At 34.4% G+C, this 19,557-nt stretch overlaps 1 protein-coding gene and 1 long non-coding RNA gene across 4 annotated transcripts in view; both read right to left on the bottom strand.

The window, feature by feature from the left end:
* dpyda (dihydropyrimidine dehydrogenase a) overlaps positions 1-3,224 on the bottom strand; it is a 386,498-nt gene extending 383,274 nt beyond the window's left edge. For all 3 annotated transcript variants that reach the window (XM_087309815.1, XM_087309816.1, XM_087309817.1), the window contains exon 1: positions 2,877-3,224. In XM_087309815.1, the coding sequence (XP_087165941.1) occupies positions 2,877-2,915 (39 nt within the window). In that variant the 5' untranslated portion in view covers positions 2,916-3,224. The remainder of the gene's footprint in view (positions 1-2,876) is intronic.
* Positions 3,225-12,301: 9,077 nt separating this feature from the next.
* LOC147831110 (uncharacterized) lies at positions 12,302-14,731 on the bottom strand. Its single transcript, XR_015525243.1, has 2 exons — positions 13,437-14,731; positions 12,302-13,265 (listed from the first exon to the last, which is right to left on the bottom strand). It is a non-coding gene; the product is annotated as an uncharacterized LOC147831110 (long non-coding RNA).
* Between the last annotated feature and the right edge of the window lie 4,826 nt (positions 14,732-19,557).

Here is a 19,557-nt window from a genome sequence, read left to right as displayed (position 1 = left end):
TTTGGCCGAAAGAAAGAAAATTTAGATGTTATTGCCATTTCAGCTTCTATGGCAATGTCATGATACCACTTTTATATAATTACAAAAATATTAAAACAATTAACAATTAAAAGTCATAAACGGCAGTAAATAGGGTCATTTTAAAGGGAAAATACATAAATAATAATAATGATGATGCTGATGATGATATATAAGATAAAAAAACTAAAACAGTTTTTTAAGGTTTACTTTTGATAAAAATTGTAAAATTTTAGAAGGATTCACACTTTCCTAAAATTTCATTTAAAATCTCTTCAGATAAATATTATTGTCTAATAACATTTAAAATAGGGCATTTCACAAGTATATGTTTAACCGTTTGGTTTCTTCTGCAATATTGGCATTTTGGGGGGTTCTTCTCGATTCAATAAATGTTCATGTGTGAGTATCATGTGTTCAATGCGGCATCTTCTGTAAACAATCTCATCATGTCTTGAGTTTAAAAATAAATTGGACTTTCCTCCTATTTCTGGCTGAATTTCAAAAAGTTTATTTTCTGAGCACTGATCCTATTCTGTTTGCCATTTGTTGAGAATATAGCCTTTTTTAGTGGCTTCCATAGGTGGGATTTTGCACTCCTTTAGCTTTCCTGCTAGGGCTGTTTTGGTGGCTTTGTCAGCTTGTTTATTTCCAAATAGTCCAGCATGTCCAGCATGATCCAGCTGAAAACTATATTATAAAACTTTCTCTGTAGTTCATTCACTTTGATAAAAATGTCAATAATAATGGGATGCTCCAGTTTAAAAGAATTCAATGTTTGTAAACAAGATTTTGACCAATTTTCGACAGTCTTATCTGTTGATACATATTACATTCATAAATATGCATATTAGAGTATGTTTACGAGAGAACAATTTCCCAAAAGTTTTTCCACAGAGACAACAACATTCTCACAATGATTTCCATTCACAAGGTTCACAAAAACTATTAAATATGTTGTATTATGAAAGCCATTCAAGAAGTTCGCATTGGAAATGTATATTTTGTTGTATTTTTACATGCCATTGTTCGCCATTGTTGTAGCCAAGATACGTTTATAAAATGTTGTGTAAATGCACCACCTTAAATTTCTTTGCTTTGTTATAATGAAATTATCTGGTATCAACTAGTTAATTTCTACGGTGGCAGAGAGAGAAAAAATTTGGAAAAACATGTGCAATTACAAAAAACGTCAGCAAATTGGAAAAAAAAAGAGATCTTTCTCAGTTTGACAGCACATATCCTGCAAATCATCACAACACAAACAGATTTTTAAAAAACATGCTGCGTTTTCACACAACGCAATTAATAAAATGTGCTGCATTTTCTTGCAATGCAAACATTTTACGAAAACGTGCTGCATTTAATCACAACACAAAAACATCGGAACACAGCGGAAATGTTTCAAGGAGACCGAAAAATATGATGGACGCCACTGTGCGGTGACTATAGCTGCGTCCGAAAGCATCAACTACTCAGTAGGTACTGCATTTGAATTTAAACATACTACTTAGTCGTTAGAAAAGTATGTTCTATACAGTATAAATGTAAACAGTATGAATGGAACTTGGACATGCTACATCCACCATTTTGTCACGATCATTTTGTCAATTCACTCCTATTTACTAATTCTCTCGCGGGGCATCATGGGATAGTGTAGCGTCCATCCGAAGCACACTTCAGAATCTCGCCGGCAGTAAGTCATTCGGATGCTTCTCGCATACCGATTTTTGAGTTCTATGAATTCGCACATACTACTCGTCTTGCATACTGATTTTAGCGTACTATATAGTATGGAAGTAGGAGATTTCGGGCGCAGCTTATTGCTCAGTGAAGTTGGTGAAAGGTGGTTTTTTTGTTTGTCAATTTTAATATTCCAATTCCTGTATTGTTAGTATTTTTTAACCTTAATAACCATAATAGCCAGGTCTGTCATGTTTTAGGGTCTACTTGAAACATTTATGTTGTGTTGTGAGAAAATGCAGCACGTATCGTAAAATGTTTGCGTTGTGAGAAAATGTAGTGCGTTTTATTAATTGTTTGCGTTGTGTGAAAATGCAGCGTGTTTTTTAAAAACAGTTTGCGTTCACGATTTGCAGCACGTGTGCTATCAAACTGATGAAGATCTTTTCTAAATTTGCTGGCGTTTTTGTAATTGCACGTGTTTTCTTAAATAACAGCATGTTAAGCTCTCTCGGCCACCGTATATTTCTTTAAATTGATTATTATTAAACCTTCATCAATGGTCACTGTAAATTAACAGACCACTAAAAAGCAGCCTACAACTACAACTAGCCTATTAGAAAAATAATGAAACATGCTATTTAAAACACTTTTCTACCAGCATACTATTTTGCTATTTTTAAGTTTTCTAACTAGTGTGTGCTGCAGCATGCAGTACTCTATTTCAAAACAGCCATCGACAAAACCAACAAGAAATGTTACTTAAAGGGTTAACTAACCAAAACTGCATTCTGTGGTTTGTTTTAAAATGTGTTAACATGAAGACTGATAAAAATGCAAAATAACAGACATGATCTTACAATAAGTGTCTTGCAATGAAACTTTGACTTGAAACACCCGACTGACTGAACTTTCATACTTCCGAAAAACAACAACAATGTAACAAAGCAAAACAACAACAACGTGGGCATGTTTAAAGCAAACTTAAGGACATTACTACAGCTAGGTACACACACAAAAAGTTTATTTCCACAGGAAAGGGCGTCGTTTAAAACACATTTTCCATGTTTCAAAAAGTGCCCCTGTGCATTCATGTTTAGTATTAAAGATTAATGCATGTCTGACTGAAACCCCGTAAACATCCATTCATGTTTTGACAGAGATGGTTTATTTACCTCGATATCAGGCAGCTCCTTGCTCAGCATTCGAGCCATGTTTCCTCCGAATCAAAAGCGAGATGAAACGAAGTGACAATAATAAATATGTCTGTAATCCGAAGATAGTCCCGCTTTCCAGCCGCGTACTGTAGGTTTACTTCCAGAGTTTACGCGTCGTCGTCGTCTTTCCTAGGGGAACTACAGGATCCTTTCGCGAATATGGCTGAAATTTGTCCACTGCGACATCGAATTGACAGTTAAAGCGACCGCACAGATGTCTGGAGCTCGTTGAGGGGCTGCTTGGTACCTGTGGAGGGTCGAGCAGCAGCCGGATAAAGTTTGTTTGACGTTAACTTTCTGCAAACTGCTGCACTGCGCGTGAGGATTTACTAGCAGGGTCTTGGTTAAAACGCTGATGAATGAAAGCACAAGGGGAACTGATACAAATTTGTTAGTATTGTAAGACGCATAGCTATCTTTGATTGAGTGAAGATCGTAAACTTTTAGTATTAGTATAATTGCTAGTGCTGACATACAGCTTAAACAGCAAACATTTAAAGGGACAGTTCACCCCAATATTTTTATTTATTTATTTATTTATTTATTTATTTATTTATTTATTTATTTATTTATTATCTATCCACATAGACTAAAGACAAAAAATACACTTTACTGAAGTGAATGAAGTGAAGCAATAGGTTTGTGAAAGAATTTGTTTTTGTACAGGCTCAGCAAAACCATCCTGATCCCATTTATGACAATCGGAAGGACTATTTTCCTCTCACATGATGATGCATGTTAACTGTTGGGAAAAAAAAAACAACTGTTATGTATTATAAAATAAAATCTATTATCATAAAATCTCATGGCTAATTGGATTTTTAAGAGGGTACTGTAAAATATATCCATGAATTTTAATTGTATTTCCATATGATTGTCGAATTTAGGCTATTCAATTTATTTACATATTGAATTGCATTATGGAGCCTTGACGTGCTTTGACAAGTTTTAACATTTAAAAGTGTGCTTATGTTACATTTTTAGTAGTTTGACATGATGTATTGTCTATATATATAAAACAATAATAATAATAATTCCATACATTTATATAGCACTTTTCTGGACATCCAAAGCACTTTGCACATTTTTGAGGGAATCTCCTCATCCACCACCGGTGTGCAACATCCACCTGGATGACACGACGGCAGCCGTATTGCACCAGACCGCACACCACACACCAGCTGATTGATGGAGAGGAGGCAGAGCGATGAAGCCAATTATTATATGGTGTTGGTTAGGAGATCATGATGCAGTGGCCAAATTTAGACAGGATGCCGGGCTTAAACCCCCTACTCTTTTCATTTAAAATTTAAACATTTGCTTTACTAAATTTAATTTGTTTGTTGCAATTACAATATTTAATTTTGTATTTATTTATTTATTATATTGTATTTAAATTTATTAATTATTAATAAGCATTTATTATATTTATTAATATTTATTCATTCATTTTCTTTTCGGCTTGGTCCCTTTATTAATCCTTCGTCACCACAGCGGAATGAACCGCCAACTTATTCAGCACGTTTTTTACGCAGCAGATGCCCTTCCAGCCGCAACCCATCTCTGGGAAAATTAATATTTATTATTTGTACTTAGTATATGTTTAATAAACAATTTAGCAAAAATCTAAGAAATAACAAAAATTAAAAAAAACTCCTAAATTGAAGTCACTTTGCTAAACTCTAGAGTAAAATTTTCAACATAAAAAATGGCAGTAAAAATCACGGCTCCTATGAAAACAAAATACATAACCTGATGAAGGGATAGTTCATCCAAAATTGAATATCATTAATAACATGTCATTTACTCAGATAATTACTTTTGCTGCTTGTTCAAACCGCTCTTTTAAAATGAGTTGAGGCAACACAATTATTTGAGGGGGATAACCTAATTGTTTTATGTTCAATGCACTTAAATTTGTAAAAACTATTGAGTTAACTTAATCCATTTGTGCTGGGACAGCATGTAGGAATTGTTGTGGACCACACACAACACCCTAGTACCTGCCTAGAAACACCCTGGTAACCACACAGAATCGCAGCCACACAACACCATACTCCCTAGGAACACCCTAGTAACCACACAGAACACCTTAATACCTATATAGTAGCAACACCCTAGTAACCACAAAAAACATAGCAACCACAAAACACCCAAGTACCCCACCCCCCACTCCAGCTATGAACAATTACGTTAACTTAATCCGTTTGTGTTGGGACAACATGTAGGAATTTGTGGACCACACATAACACCTACCTAGAAACACCCTAGGAACCACACAGAATAACAGCCACACATAACACCATGGTACTCCCTAAGAACACCCTACTACCTACCTAGCAACACCCTAGTAGCCACAAAAAAATAACAAAGCAACCACACAAAACACCCAGGTACCCCCTAGCAATTACCAATTAAGTTTACTTAATCCATTTGTGTTGGGACAACATGCAGGAATTTGTGGACCACACATACAACCTTAGTACCTACCTAGCAACACCCTACTAACCACACTGTAAAAAAAATATGATCAATTAGTCCAGACAGCATGTTTTTAGGTCATTGTAAGTTATTAAACTAAGTCAATCATGTTTTAACTTAATTTTATAAGTTACACAAGCTGTTTTAAGTCAGTTTAACATAATATAAGTTTAATGGACTCACACAGGGTCAATTTGATTAAACTTAAAAACTTAAGGCAACCCATTTTTTTTACAGTGCACAAAAAATACCATAGCAACCACACAGAACAACCAAGTACCTCAGCAATTTTTTTTAACTTTGATCCAAATTTCTTTATTTATCTTCAGAACACAAAGATACTTTAGATGAAATCTGAAAGCAATCAGATCTGGATTTGTGTTTTGAAGATGAATGAAGTTTTGAGGGTGAGTAATTACAGACTAAATTATTCTTTTTTTTGTGAATTATCCCTTTAATTAACAGTTAATTAGACAATTAACTGAATTAGAGTACATTAATTAGACTTTTTTTCAGCGAAATGATGAAATAATATTCACCAAAAGATTTTATTTCACATTTAAACAAAAACATTTAATTAATCTCAGTAGTTATGTGTGTATAATGCATGTGTTTATTACTTACATGTCTCTTCATCCTTCAGACAATCCCGTAAAATGCAGATGATCCCTAACGGCTGGGTTTGTTAGATCTAGATCAACACAACACACACATCTTGTATTGATCACCTTGTGACAGAAGCGTCTGCAAGTCCGATAGTGTTTCAGTGGTGATGCAGTCCTTTGTAATGCAAGCAGCAGAGTATGTTAACCTCCATTTGTACAGTGACTCAATGTTTACAGAGAGAGGACACGTTTTATGTAATTTTATGTAATATTGTACATTATATTGTATATTGTTCTGTGGCTCATCAGCAGTTTGACCAACCCAGTACTCTAAGTAGCTGTGAACTGGAAACATCACTGTTTTGTAGTGGTGTTTGTAATTGTGCTAAAAATGAATGTCTTTGCAAAGGTTGTTTATATTGATCATTTCGGTCGTGTTTTGTTCTTTGGGCGTTTATCTTGACAATACGTGTCTTTATTGGCAAATAATTAGAATTTGTGACTGCGGCTCTGAAAAGCAGTGCAGTTATTGCAGTCGATACTGCAGCAGTGAGACGGTTAACTGCAAGTCCAGAGTGACTTGGCATTTTAAACAGAACTGCCATGTTTGTTGTTGTGTTATTTTTTTGTATTTTCTCCTGAAGGTAAAGATCAGGTCAGGAATTCATTTAGCTTCACCCTGCAGACAGCTACCCGCCTTTACAAAAGATGGTTCTTTAAAGGTTATTTATACATAGTAGGAGTTTCTATTCAGACCATATTGTCCTAAAGAACACTTAATGCTGAAATGGTTTAGTGTTAAGAGTATACAGTTCTTTATTCCCGCCATTTTGTTTTTAAAATCTGTAACTGTCAAAGCAGCTTATTAGGCTAAGCTGCTAATTTTCTGGAGCTCAATCAACCAAGTACTGCATAAAAAGATGGTTCTTTAAAGGATTATGTATAGTAATGATAAAGTATGCTGAAATGTTTCTGTTTGAGTTTAGGGTTTTTCATTTCCGCCATTTTGTTTTTCAAGTCTGTACCTGTCAAGGCAACTTATTTGGCTACTGATTTTCTGGACCTCAATCAACCAAGTACACAATAAAATAGATGGTTCTTTAAAGGATTATTTTAATTCTGAAATGTTATTTTGTGATAAAGATTAGCATTTTTTTTGCCACCTTTTTGTTTTCAAGTACCACATTACTTATTTTCTGTAAACCGATACACAATAAAAAAGATAGTTGTTTATTTTACACATAACTGTAGGACCATTTTGTCCAGAATAGCCAATTCTGACATGTTGTTTTGTTATAAAGATTAGGGGACTTTATTTCTCGCCTTTTTTGTCACTGTCACTGTACCTCATTACTGATTTTCAGGAGTTCAATCATTCTAGTACTATAAAGAAGTGTTTTAAAGGTTTATTTTTACTAACAGTAACTGTTTTATTTAAAGCCATGTGGTCCTGAACACCCCTTTAAAGCTGGAATGGTACTTAGGGTATCTGTTTCTCACCTTTTGTATTCAAATTTGTAACTGTCAAAGCAGCATATTAGGTCAGGCTGCTAAATTTCTGGAGCTCAGTCAACCAAGTACAAACTAAAAAAGATAGTCCTTTAAAAGATTATTTCATTATTAATAGCCCTATAATTTCAAAATGCTATTTTGTGATAAAGATTAGCATTCTTTATTTCCCGCCTTTTTGTTTTCAAATACCTCACTACTTATTTTCTGGAGCTCAGAAAATGTATTTATTTATTTATTTTTACACATAACTGTATTTTTTAGTACCATTTTGTCCAGAATCGCCATTTAATTCTGAATGTTGTTCTGCCTCTAGTATTTTTTATTTTTATTTTTATTTTTTGTCACTGTCAATGTATCTCATTACTTATTTTCAGGAGTTCAATCACCCAAGCACTATATAAAGATTTTTTCTTTCTTTTTTTTACATATTAACTGTTCTGTTTTGAGCCATATTGTCCTAGACAGCGCTTTAAATCTGAAATGGTATGAGAGTTCCTTATCTGTTTCCCACCTTTTTGTATTTAAATCTGTAACTGTCAAAGCAACCCATTCTTGATTTTCAGGAGTTCTTCATTCAAGTACTATATACATTTTTTTAAAGATTTATTTTTACACATAGTAACTGCACTGTTACCATGTACGGATAGCCCTTTAAAGCTGAAATTGCTTTTAAGAGTTTTTTATTTTTATATTTTTATATTAGCCTTTTTATTTTTAAATCTGTTACTGTTAATGTACCTCATTACTAGCTTAATCAAGCAGCTACACAAACTATCAGTACTCTCTAAATAGGTAAATTATATCTTTTAAAATGTCAATGAATCATATAAATTTTTTATATATTAGTTTAACAGAGGGTGTACTATACGTGTGGCCAGCTCTGTTCATTTAATTACATCTCTTGTGTATTTCTGTCATATAGCCTCTCTTTCAAGTTCATAATACCTCTAATTTACACTAAAATACACTTAATGATGCACCTAAATGCACCATAAAAGATTGTAAATAGTGAAATTAAAGTAAAATGCTATCAAATTTGGCTCACTTTCTAACATATACTGTAACAAATGCTGGGTTCCATACAATTCGTGTTGTTCCAACCCAATTTGATTAATTTAACTTAATCTGTTTTACAAATTTAGGTGGATTAAACATAAAACAATTAAGCTGTTTAAAAAAACTTAATAATTGTGCTGTTTTAACTCATTTTAAATAAGTTTAAACAAGAAGAAAAGCCTTTTGTTGGTTTTTGATTTACTAACAAATCAAGATTACTACTTGCTCTGACGAGTTCACCCAAAATACTAAACAGTTTTTTACCACTATGTCATTCCTAGGCAGTATTGATTGTTTTTTCAGCTATGTCAACTTTTTGGTCTAGCTAATTAAAACTAATGGAGTGCACCTCTAATGTATGTCATCTTTGGTGTCTGCATCAAATTAATTTCCAAGAGTTTTTATATACACAGAAAGCACAATAACTTCAAGCTTCAACTATTGTAACAATATAAAATATCAAAATAAGGGTGTTAAGTTTAACTGCATACAAAAAAAAATCATACAGAAATTTTGTGTATTTTAAATGACTAAAATTTTATTTAATTTCATTCTTTATGAGGAAAAGATTGTTACATTATTTTCATAGCAAGAAAAACCCTTCACAAATTAAAATACTGTCTTGATTCATGCTGCCTCTCAATTACATTTCCAATATACAACATATATATTTAATCCTTACAATTGCAATTAGCCCTTCAAAATTACGTAATATTTTATCTTGCTTAATTATAATCTTGCCAGTTTTATTGAACTTTTACAGCCAATAAAATCTATTTCCATGTAAAATGTAACTAACCACATCAATGGCCATTTGTCTCTGTAAAGGGGTTTCCCATCACTCAATGCAGTTTTTGACATGAAACTATTTATAATCTGTACTGAAATATCACAGTGAATAATCATACATGTTGATATTTTAGCTGGGAGATATGCTTTATATTTTGTGCTGGAAAACCCTCTCAGAGGCATCATCACTACAGATCTCAGTATTATGCTGATGATTATTCACTGCTCGGGCCATTCTGGTCATGAGGTGAAAGACTGCTTGGTAATATAATGTTATGATAATTTAGATGGTTCGTATAATGGGCCTCAGCAACATTTACTGTGAGTGTGCGCAAAGACACATCTCTGTCCACATTTACAGACAGTGAATGGCTGTGGTGCTGCATAACTGCTATCATTTATTAGGCAAATGAAAGAGCGTTCACAATCAGCTGAGTAATGCACGAGTCTTTATTGTCTCAACAACATTATTCTGAACACAGTGTGTGGGAGACTGCATTGTCAGGTTTTGGCATGGAGTGTGTTTAAAACGATTAGCTTCAAATGGGATTTGCTTCATGTATGACCATGTCAAATCCAATTCCCCAATGGATGCTTCACACGTCAAGAATAATCCTTGATTTAACGCGCTTGTTCTTGCTTTAAAAATTCTTCTCAGGCATATTGGCATCCAATGCACATTTCTGCATTTAAATTGACCTGCAAAACTCTAATTAGGCTGGATAATTTGGATTGAAAATCAGTTATAGAAATAAAATGATAGATGCATATTCATAACATATAAGATAGACAGACAGACAGACAGACAGACTGACATATATAGATAGATAGATAGATAGATAGATAGATAGATAGATAGATAGATAGATAGATAGATAGATAGATAGATAGATAGATAGATAGATAGATAGATAGATAAACTAAAACTACAAGTATAAAATAAAACAGACAAAAGACATATTAAAACCATTTCAAACTATTAAATAAAAAATAGAGTTTTTATTCAGTGATATTAAAACAGCATTGATTTGAATTATTAAACAACTGTTTTATCAATTATTTGTGAATAAACGTTGACTAAAATATTTCCCCCAGAGAGTTACGATATATTAAGAAAAACTTTTGCTTTAGATTCTCAGAAGCTCAAGAGGACACATGGGATTGCATGGCCCTTTTTAAAGAAGAAAACAGGTAAATAATAATAAATATAAATAAATAAATAAATATATATATATATATATATATATATATATATATATATATATATATATATATATATATATATATATATATATATATATATATATATATATATTTATTTATTTATTTATATATATATATATATATATATATATATATATATATATATATATTTTTTTTTTTTTTTGTATATATATATATATATATATATATATATATATATATATATATATATATATATATATATATATATATATTATATATATATATATATTTATATATATATTTTATACATACATATATTTGAAGTCAGAATTATTAGCCCATATTCTTCTGGAAAAAGTCTTATTTATTTTATTTCGGCTAGAATAAAAGCAGTTTTTAATAAAAAAAAAAAAAACATTTTAAGGTAAAACTTTTTAGCCACTTAAGCTATAATTTTTTTTCAATAGTCTACAGAACAAACATCATTATACAATAACTAATTACCCTAACCTGCCTATTAACCTAATTAACTTAGTTAAGAGTTTAAATGCCACTTTAAGCTGTATAAAAGTGCCTTAAAAATATCTAGTGAAATATTATGTAGTCATCATGGCAAAGATAAAATAAATCATTTATTAGAAATTGGTTATTAAAACTATTATGTTTAGAAAACAGAAAATAAGATAAACAGGGGCTCTACACACACATACAATGCTTAGTATAATTGAGTAAACTCCATTTTGAAAATAAATAAATTTGTCAGTTTTTCAGTAAGTATAGGCATTTTGGTGCATTTAAACAAAACAGATTTCTTAAACATATATAATTATTAAAATAATATTTTAATTACCATATATATATATAAATTTATAATTATAGATTTGTGTAGACACTGCATGAAGGAATTATGGTAACTTATTAATTTTTTACAAATTTAAATGGAATAAACATAAAACAATTAAGTTTTACCCCAAAAAACTCAAGGATTGTGTTTCAGCTCAATTTAAATGAGTTATTATTTAAAATGCAATTTTTACATAGCTTTTACAAAGCATTTAAATTATTACATAGCTTTCTCCATGACTTGTATTGTGCATTAATTTTATAACAGATTTTAGTCTGGAAGATGCTTTTTACACACGTGACATCAAACATCACACGTTTAATTTGCCCGTCGTGTTGTCAGCTTTAAAACTAACAAGAGTGAAAATTTTACCCCATCAATAATGCATGATATTTACAGGCTGGTGTTGGCCAGAAAAGAGCCCAGGGACGCGCTTTTTTTCCCTCGACTTCATTTGGCTGTGTGACAGGATCCATAACCCTCTCTGAATCTCATCAAATGATGTGGTATGAAGTGTCATCTTCTCTCCGAGCGCTTCTGAGGAGTTTCATCTCTGCAGGGAACTGTCATCAGGTTCCTCTTCCTTTCCCTCTTTCTCCCATTCCTATCAATTGGATGGCCATCAGACACGTCCAATCAGAGACCAGTCGTATTGGTCAGACTGAAGGTGATCAGCAGGTGAAGTTGCTCCCCTCTGTGTCTCTTCTTCCTGTCCCAGCGCATGCTTTATCCATCCTGAGAACCACAAAAAAACAACACTAGCAGTCCCTGAGATGCACAAAAGATTTTGCGTCAGTGTGTTCTAGTTCTGTATTATCTCAAAGGACAGGAACACAACCTTGGAAAAAAAAGTACTTTTCAATAGTAGCAAAAGACTTACATAAATTCATAAATTCAACTTCACGTGGGCGTTAAATTTTTTTTTTTTTCATGTATAATATTCATCACAATCAGTTCTCAAGCGTTGGATTCGACTTGCTTTTCTTACATATACTGTATCATGTTTATTCATTTCCAGCATTTATATTCAAGTGCGCTCAAAAAATGCAAACCATTTTTCTGTTTGTTATGAAAGATTAATCCCCAGTTGCTGCTGCATTTTGCATGAATTTGTCGTGCCCTGAGGACAAATCCATCCCATGTAAATGTACATCCTCGCGGGGTGATAAATCTCTCCGCACATTGGAACAATCTCACCAAAAAAAATCATTAATGTTTTTTGTCCTCTCTTATCAATCCCATTTTCTGGTGTAATTGAGCAGTAATCTAATTGGTCCAGTGACCCTCTGCATAATTAAACGTTATCAAAGTGATCTGTCGACAACTGGCAGGGAACAGATGTTGCTCTTTGGTGGAGTAATCAGTCATCGACCCCTGGCCTGAGCCAATCACCATTACCTTGATTTGCGCAGTCCAAAGTGTGACACCCCTTGTCCTAAGCTACCCAGAATGCTCCAAATGGATCAATAAGATTCTCAGTAGCTCCGCCTACCCTATTATGACTCATTGGTGGCTTTTAAGAGTTTAACATGCATCATCTATGCAATTTTTAGTTTTCATTTATTTTCTTTTGGGCTTAGTCCCTTTGTTAATCAGCAGAATGAACCGCCAACTTATCCAGCATATGTTTTACGCAGCGAATGCCATTCCAGGGGTGGCGCAGTAGGTAGTTCTGTTGCCTCACAGCAAGAAGGTCGCTGGTTGGAGCTTCAGAGTTTGCATGTTCTCCCAGCATTCACATGGGTTTCCTCTGGGTGCTCCGGTTTACCCCACAGCCCAAAGACGTGTGGCACAGGTGAATTGAGTAAGCTAAATTGTCTGTAGTGTCTGTGTGTGAATGATTGTGTATGGATGTTTTCCAGAAATGGGTTGCAGCTTGAAGGGCATCTGCTGCGTAAAACATATGCTGGATAAATTGGCGGGTTATTCAGCTATGGCGACCCCAGATTAATAAAGAGACTAAGCCGAAAAGAAAATGAATGAATGAAGAAAATGAATGAATGAATGAATGAATGCCATTCCAGCTGCAACCCATCACTGGGTAACATCCATACCCACTCATTCACATACATATACTACGGACTATTAAGCTTTACCTAATTAACCTATACCACATGTTTTTTGGACTTGTGGGAACAAACGCGAACACGGGGAGAACTTGCAAACTCCACACAGAAACGTCAAAAAACATCTGATCAAACTAATTGAGTCCTTCAGGCTTGTTTGGAACCTAGAGGTAAGTGTGTTGAAGAAGGGTTGGAACTAAACTGTGCAGAACTGCGACCCTCCAGGAACTGACTTTGACACCTGAGTTTTAAGGTGTGCTGTTAAACACATACCTAAAGTAGTCCAGGCTGGTTTTGACAACATTACATTTCCATATCCCTACACCCAGCGAGTTACTTCACATAATTCAACAGTAAAAGCTTAAATCAAAGCAAAACAAAACAGAAGGATTTCAATGTGATGTGGAAGAAACTAGTGCTAAACACACAGGAGCAGTTTGAGGCCAAAAATCTGGCAAATGTCTTGAAATACAACTGAACAGTTTCTTTAGGTGTCAGAACTGTAGCATAAGGTAATATTTGACTCTGGTTCACTTTACATAATGGCAGAATTGCCCCCACAAATGCACATTTTTCTAATAATACAATGGTTCAATGAGTAAATTTACATGGACACCAATAATCTGATTTTAATGCGATCAAGACAATAGTCTGATAAAGAGTCTACCATGTAAACAGTGATTTTGATTACTTTAATTCAATTAAGGTCATAATCAAACTAAATCGAAATCGAATTAAGACGTGGAGTATGCCGATTTTAGTCGCATTATTGAAGTGCAGTACAGACATGTAAACACCTTAAACTATTACCGTCGTGTAGGATTTTTGTCGCATTTTGTGACCATACATGCGGCTGTTTGATGCTATTCTCTGCACCTACTGAGTCCGAAAGGACCACAGACACCTGCATCATGAAATGTGGAGGGTTTTTTCCCATACGGCGTGCGGAATCAAATTTCATTAAAACGTTGCTCTTTCTTGGTGTCAATTGCCTAGTGGTACTGTGCGCCAACATATAGCACCGACGTGCTCACAGCGACATGAGTTTGATTCCCAGCTCAAGGTCCTTTGCCGATTCTTCCCCTCTCTCTGCTCACAATGCTTCCCATTTCTTAAATCTCTATTGTCCTATCATAATAAAAGTGAAAAACCCCAAAAAGTGCCAAACTGCAGTTAAAGTCGACAAATTAAAAAGGAAACACCCGCAATTACAGGAAACTCTGGTGGAAATGTGGATAGCACGGTGGTGCAATTGCGTTAGTTGAATTATGTGCTACAACATGTAAAGCATGATCATGAAAGGATGTGTATATATATATATATATATATATATATATATATATATATATATATATAATCATACTAGAATGTACGAATGCGACTATGTGAAATGTACCAAGAAAAGGGCATTCTGAAAACGTAGCCCTGCGGACATTTTCTGGAGACCGCAATTTACGTGGCTGGAGGTATGTATGGAAAAATGTTGTTTTTTCAAGTGAACGCTAGGGGGGCAGTGTGATGCCGCTCCGCGCTCGCCGGCTAACGGCTCGAGGACGAGGGCTTTTCTTTTTCTTTTTCTTTGTAAATCATCGCTCGGGTTTAGGGAAGAAGGAGGAGGGTGGCTGGGTCGGCAGATTGGTTGGCCGCCCAGTCAATCGTTCAGTCAGTTGGTCAATCAGTCAGTCGGACAGACGGTCGCTCAAAAGAGGCCTCCGGCGGCTTTTTACATGAGAACAGCAGGGGTGCGAATGGCACACGCTCGCTTGCAAGAGATGTTCAAGATGCGAAAAAGGATTAGCGAAAACAAAAACTGCACAAATACGTACTTCCTGGGACATATTTCACGCTCTCCAGAAACCTCCGTGGGGCTACGTTTCCAGAATGAGCCTGGGTTGTAACGTACAAATTAGCCACTAAATCAAAAACATCCACATTTCTGTAAGATTGCATTGTCATATCACACTTAAATGTGTGCACAGTTTGTTTTTAATTTTTGTGTTCAGTCTCGAATCATCCTGGAGACCAACACTGTCTCAATTTATTAAAGACGAATCCCTGTCCGACCATCTAAAATTTTGCTATCGTAATCTCCATGCTTCACAGCATCTCCTACTCTCACGTTCACCCCAGACTTCACTGCAGACTACTACATTTATTCAAGAGGTAGTTAGGTGTAATTAAACACTTGTTTTACTTTAAATTTGTAACCGTGACAGATGAGAATATAAACTGCGTTTTCTCACTTCTCTGTTTTGCCAAATTTGGTTGTCGGTTTAAGAGGAGTGCTGGCTCATCTTGCATGCAAAGAGAAAGCAGACGTAATTGGAGTGCTGTGTATACCTGTAACAAAGCCACATGAAAGTTGTGATCATGCTCCGAATGAAAGCTGAATCGTCAAATCGTTTCTGTGTGCCTATAAAATCCTGATGCGATCCCGCAAATTCAATGGCTTTCTTTTGTACACTTTCAACAGCTGCACTCGCCATTCAAAGAATCAATACAAGACCTTGAAGAAATTATGCCAGCTGATATGATGTAATCTTTTATTGTTGGATAGATAATGCCTGGGCTGTACGTGACTGAATCACTCAGTACTCTTTTATTCTCTATCTTTCTATCTCTCGCTCTTTATCTCTCTTTCTCTCTGTGCTATGGATGTCCTAGCATGTCTCAAACAACCAAGAGACACACTCTGCCTCCTCTTTCGCTTCGGTTTCATCAGCAGTGCTGGGATAAAGGGCCTCAGAAGCAGAATAATTAGATCAAACAATAGATTTAGTATTCAATACAAAATAAAAAAATCCTCTGTGTTTTTTTTTTAGGAAAGGTTTACCCTCATTCAGTGGCTACTCAGAGCTTCTCCCATCCAAAAATATCGGTTAACGCTGGCTTGGCTCACAACGGTCCATTGCTTGGTTTTAGAGAAAGTAATGACAGCTGGAAGCCTTAAAGTCTTTAGGAGGAAGGCATGGGCTCTTGCTGGGCTGTTCGAGAATCCGAGGATAGCCAAATAATGGTTCGAAATCAACAGCATGAACGGTTCTGCAAAACAAGGCAAAGTTAAGGTTAGCTCAAGGGTATAAGTCCTCAAGTCCGCCATTGCATGCGCTTCTCTGTCTTATATGAACATACAAATAACAGCAAAATATCCCTAACAAAAATTACACATGGTATATTGATTAGCATTTGTATTACCTAGAGTTGGGTTTAATGTGTTCCACTGTAACTTGTTACTGTATTATAATTACATTTTTGAGGAACGCAGTAATGTAACGAATTACATTTTAAATACTGTATGTATCATTTGATTGCAGTTAGGCTACTAAAGTCAATGTAATTGTGTTACTTACATTACAATTATAGTTTTTAGAAGAAAAAATACTTCTTTTAAATCACGTTTTCCGCTGCAATGTCTGTTAGTAAGCATGCGCTGTTAATATGCCGGAAAACGCAAGCTGAAGTGGTTACAGTGGTAATACTGACTAACAGACCCTAAGAATGTTAGATCAGGCAACATCTGCTCCACCACCGTCACACGCAACACTGGTGTACCACAGGGCTGTGTGCTGAGCCCTTTACTGTACTCTCTTTTTACCATTGACTGTAGGCCTGTGAACAGATCCAACACCATCATCAAAATTGCAGATGACACCACAGTGATTGGTCTAATCAGCAACAATGATGAGACTGCCTACAGGGAGGAGATACAGCATCTGGCCACTTGTTGCACCGACAATAATCTGCTCCTTAACACCAACAAGACCAAGGACTCATTGTTGACTTCAGGAAGGGACGAACAGGCTCACACGATCCCATCCACATCAATGGGATGTTTGTTGAGCCTGTCTCATCCTTCAAGTTGCTGGGGACCCACATCTCAAAGGACCTTTCCTGGACCACCAACACCTCCAGCCTGGTCAAGAAGGCTCACCAGCGCCTATTATTTTTAAGGCAACTTAAAAAGAACCAGCTTTCATCGGATGTCTTGGTGAACTTCTACCGCTGCACAATAGAAAGCATCTTGACCAACTGTGTCACAGTCTGGTATGGAAGCTGCTCTATTGCTGAGCACAAGGCAGTGTAGCAGGTGGTGAAAACTGCCCAAAGCATCACAGGGACCACACTGCCAGCCATTGAGGACATCCAGAAGAAACACTGTGTGCCGGGCACGCAGTATTCTTAAGGATTCCTCTCACCCTGCTCACAGACTGTTTTCTCTCCTGCCTTCCGGCAGGGGCTTCAGACTCCCCCGGACAAAAATCAGCAGACTGAGGAACAGCTTTTTTATCCAGAGCTGTCTCCCTTTTGTACTCTGCCCTTCACTGACTCTCTAGCCCCCCTAATACACCCCCCACTCTCCTCTAACTTATACTCCTGACAGTCACTGCACTATATAACATTTGCACATTTTAAAAATTGCACATATTCAGTACACTACATTGCACTGATTCATTTATTTGAAATGCACATACCCATTGCATGGACATTTGTATTTATGTACACACACACTGTGCATATACATTTGTAATTATGTTTATCTGCACACTTCTAATTATTATTAGCAACCTGTACATATATTAATTTATTGTAAATCTCTGTTTATAGTTAATACAACCTGTATATAATGTTGATAGTACATCCATCTGTAAATATCACCATAGTTTTTTTTATAACTGCACTTTATAACTTATATCTTTATCCTGCACTTGCTGCTATTGCACTGCTGGTTAGACCTAAACTGCATTTTGTTGCTTTGTACTTGTACATGTGTAATGACAATAAAGTTGAATCTAATCTAATACAGACAATACTTTGATTTAATTGAGCTTAAAGGAAAAATATTGTTGTGAAATTCAGTCTATGTTTTTATTTGTTTTTAACTTGACCAGCAACTTGTTCGAACACTTGAACAGAAAGCATTTTAGGACAATACTCATTGCCAAGGAAGACACCGGCACACAAAAACCTGGCGGCCCAACTCAGCCTAAACAGGGTAAATAGTATTTTTTGTACAGGATTGAATTTTTAATTTTTAATAAATTTTTAAATGTTCTTTTTTTTTTACAAGGGAGGCTATAAAAATCCTAAAGCTCTTCATTATATTATTATTATTATTATTATTATTATTATTATTATTATTATTATGTTTTAATCAATTATTTTCATTGAAATGGCCAAATTCTGACTAAGAACAGTTGAATGTGCTGACCAGTTTGATATGAGTGCAATAAATGACAATAGGCCAAAGTTTTTAATTTAAAACTAACAGATTCCAATTTTTTCCCCCTAATAATCTATGATATAATACTTTTGTATTTTAAATATATATATATATATATATATATATATATATATATATTTCATTTTTCTTTATTGCAGAAATTTTTGGGAATATTTTTAGGACTTCAAAAAAAAAAAAAAAAAAAAAATATATATATATATATATATATATATATATATATATATATATATATATATATATATATATATATATATTAAATAACCTGCTTAAAAATTCACTAAAATGCAGTGTTTAAATCTCACGGTTATATAGAAAATGGGACATATAAGTTTTGGGTGAACTAAGTCTTTTGAATATGTCAAGCTGCTGTGATCAACCCATTGTAATGTTTTTCAGTGGATATTAAATTAGAGGAAGAGCTTTTTATATTGAAGAGTATTTTATATTGTTTATGTTTTATAAGTAATTTCAAGGTAAAGTAATTAGTAATCAGATTTTTTTTTTACTTTTTGCATGAAGTAATTAGTAATTTAATCAGATTACAATTTTCGAGTAGTAATCAGTCATTTGTAATCGATTACATTTGTTTTAATTGTTACATACGATTTGTAACTTAACACACCATCATACCAGTCTTGCTATAAATACCATGGTTAATATGTGGTTTTTGCAGTTTAACATTAAGATTACGCCTTATCTAGGGTAAAACCAAGTGGAATTCTCCTAAGATTAAGTGTGACGTAGTTTAAAATTTGGCCTGCATATTATAAGTATTTTATTATTAATATTTCCATATTTATTAATTCTTATTTATTAAACATTAAAGCATTAAATTATCGCAGATTTGATTCCTACACGT

The sequence above is a fragment of the Danio rerio genome, chromosome 24 (assembly GCF_052040795.2).
Source record: "Danio rerio strain M-AB ecotype USA chromosome 24, GRCz13ab, whole genome shotgun sequence".
Classification (NCBI taxonomy): domain Eukaryota; kingdom Metazoa; phylum Chordata; class Actinopteri; order Cypriniformes; family Danionidae; genus Danio; species Danio rerio.
This window is presented reverse-complemented; position numbering and strand designations above follow the sequence as displayed.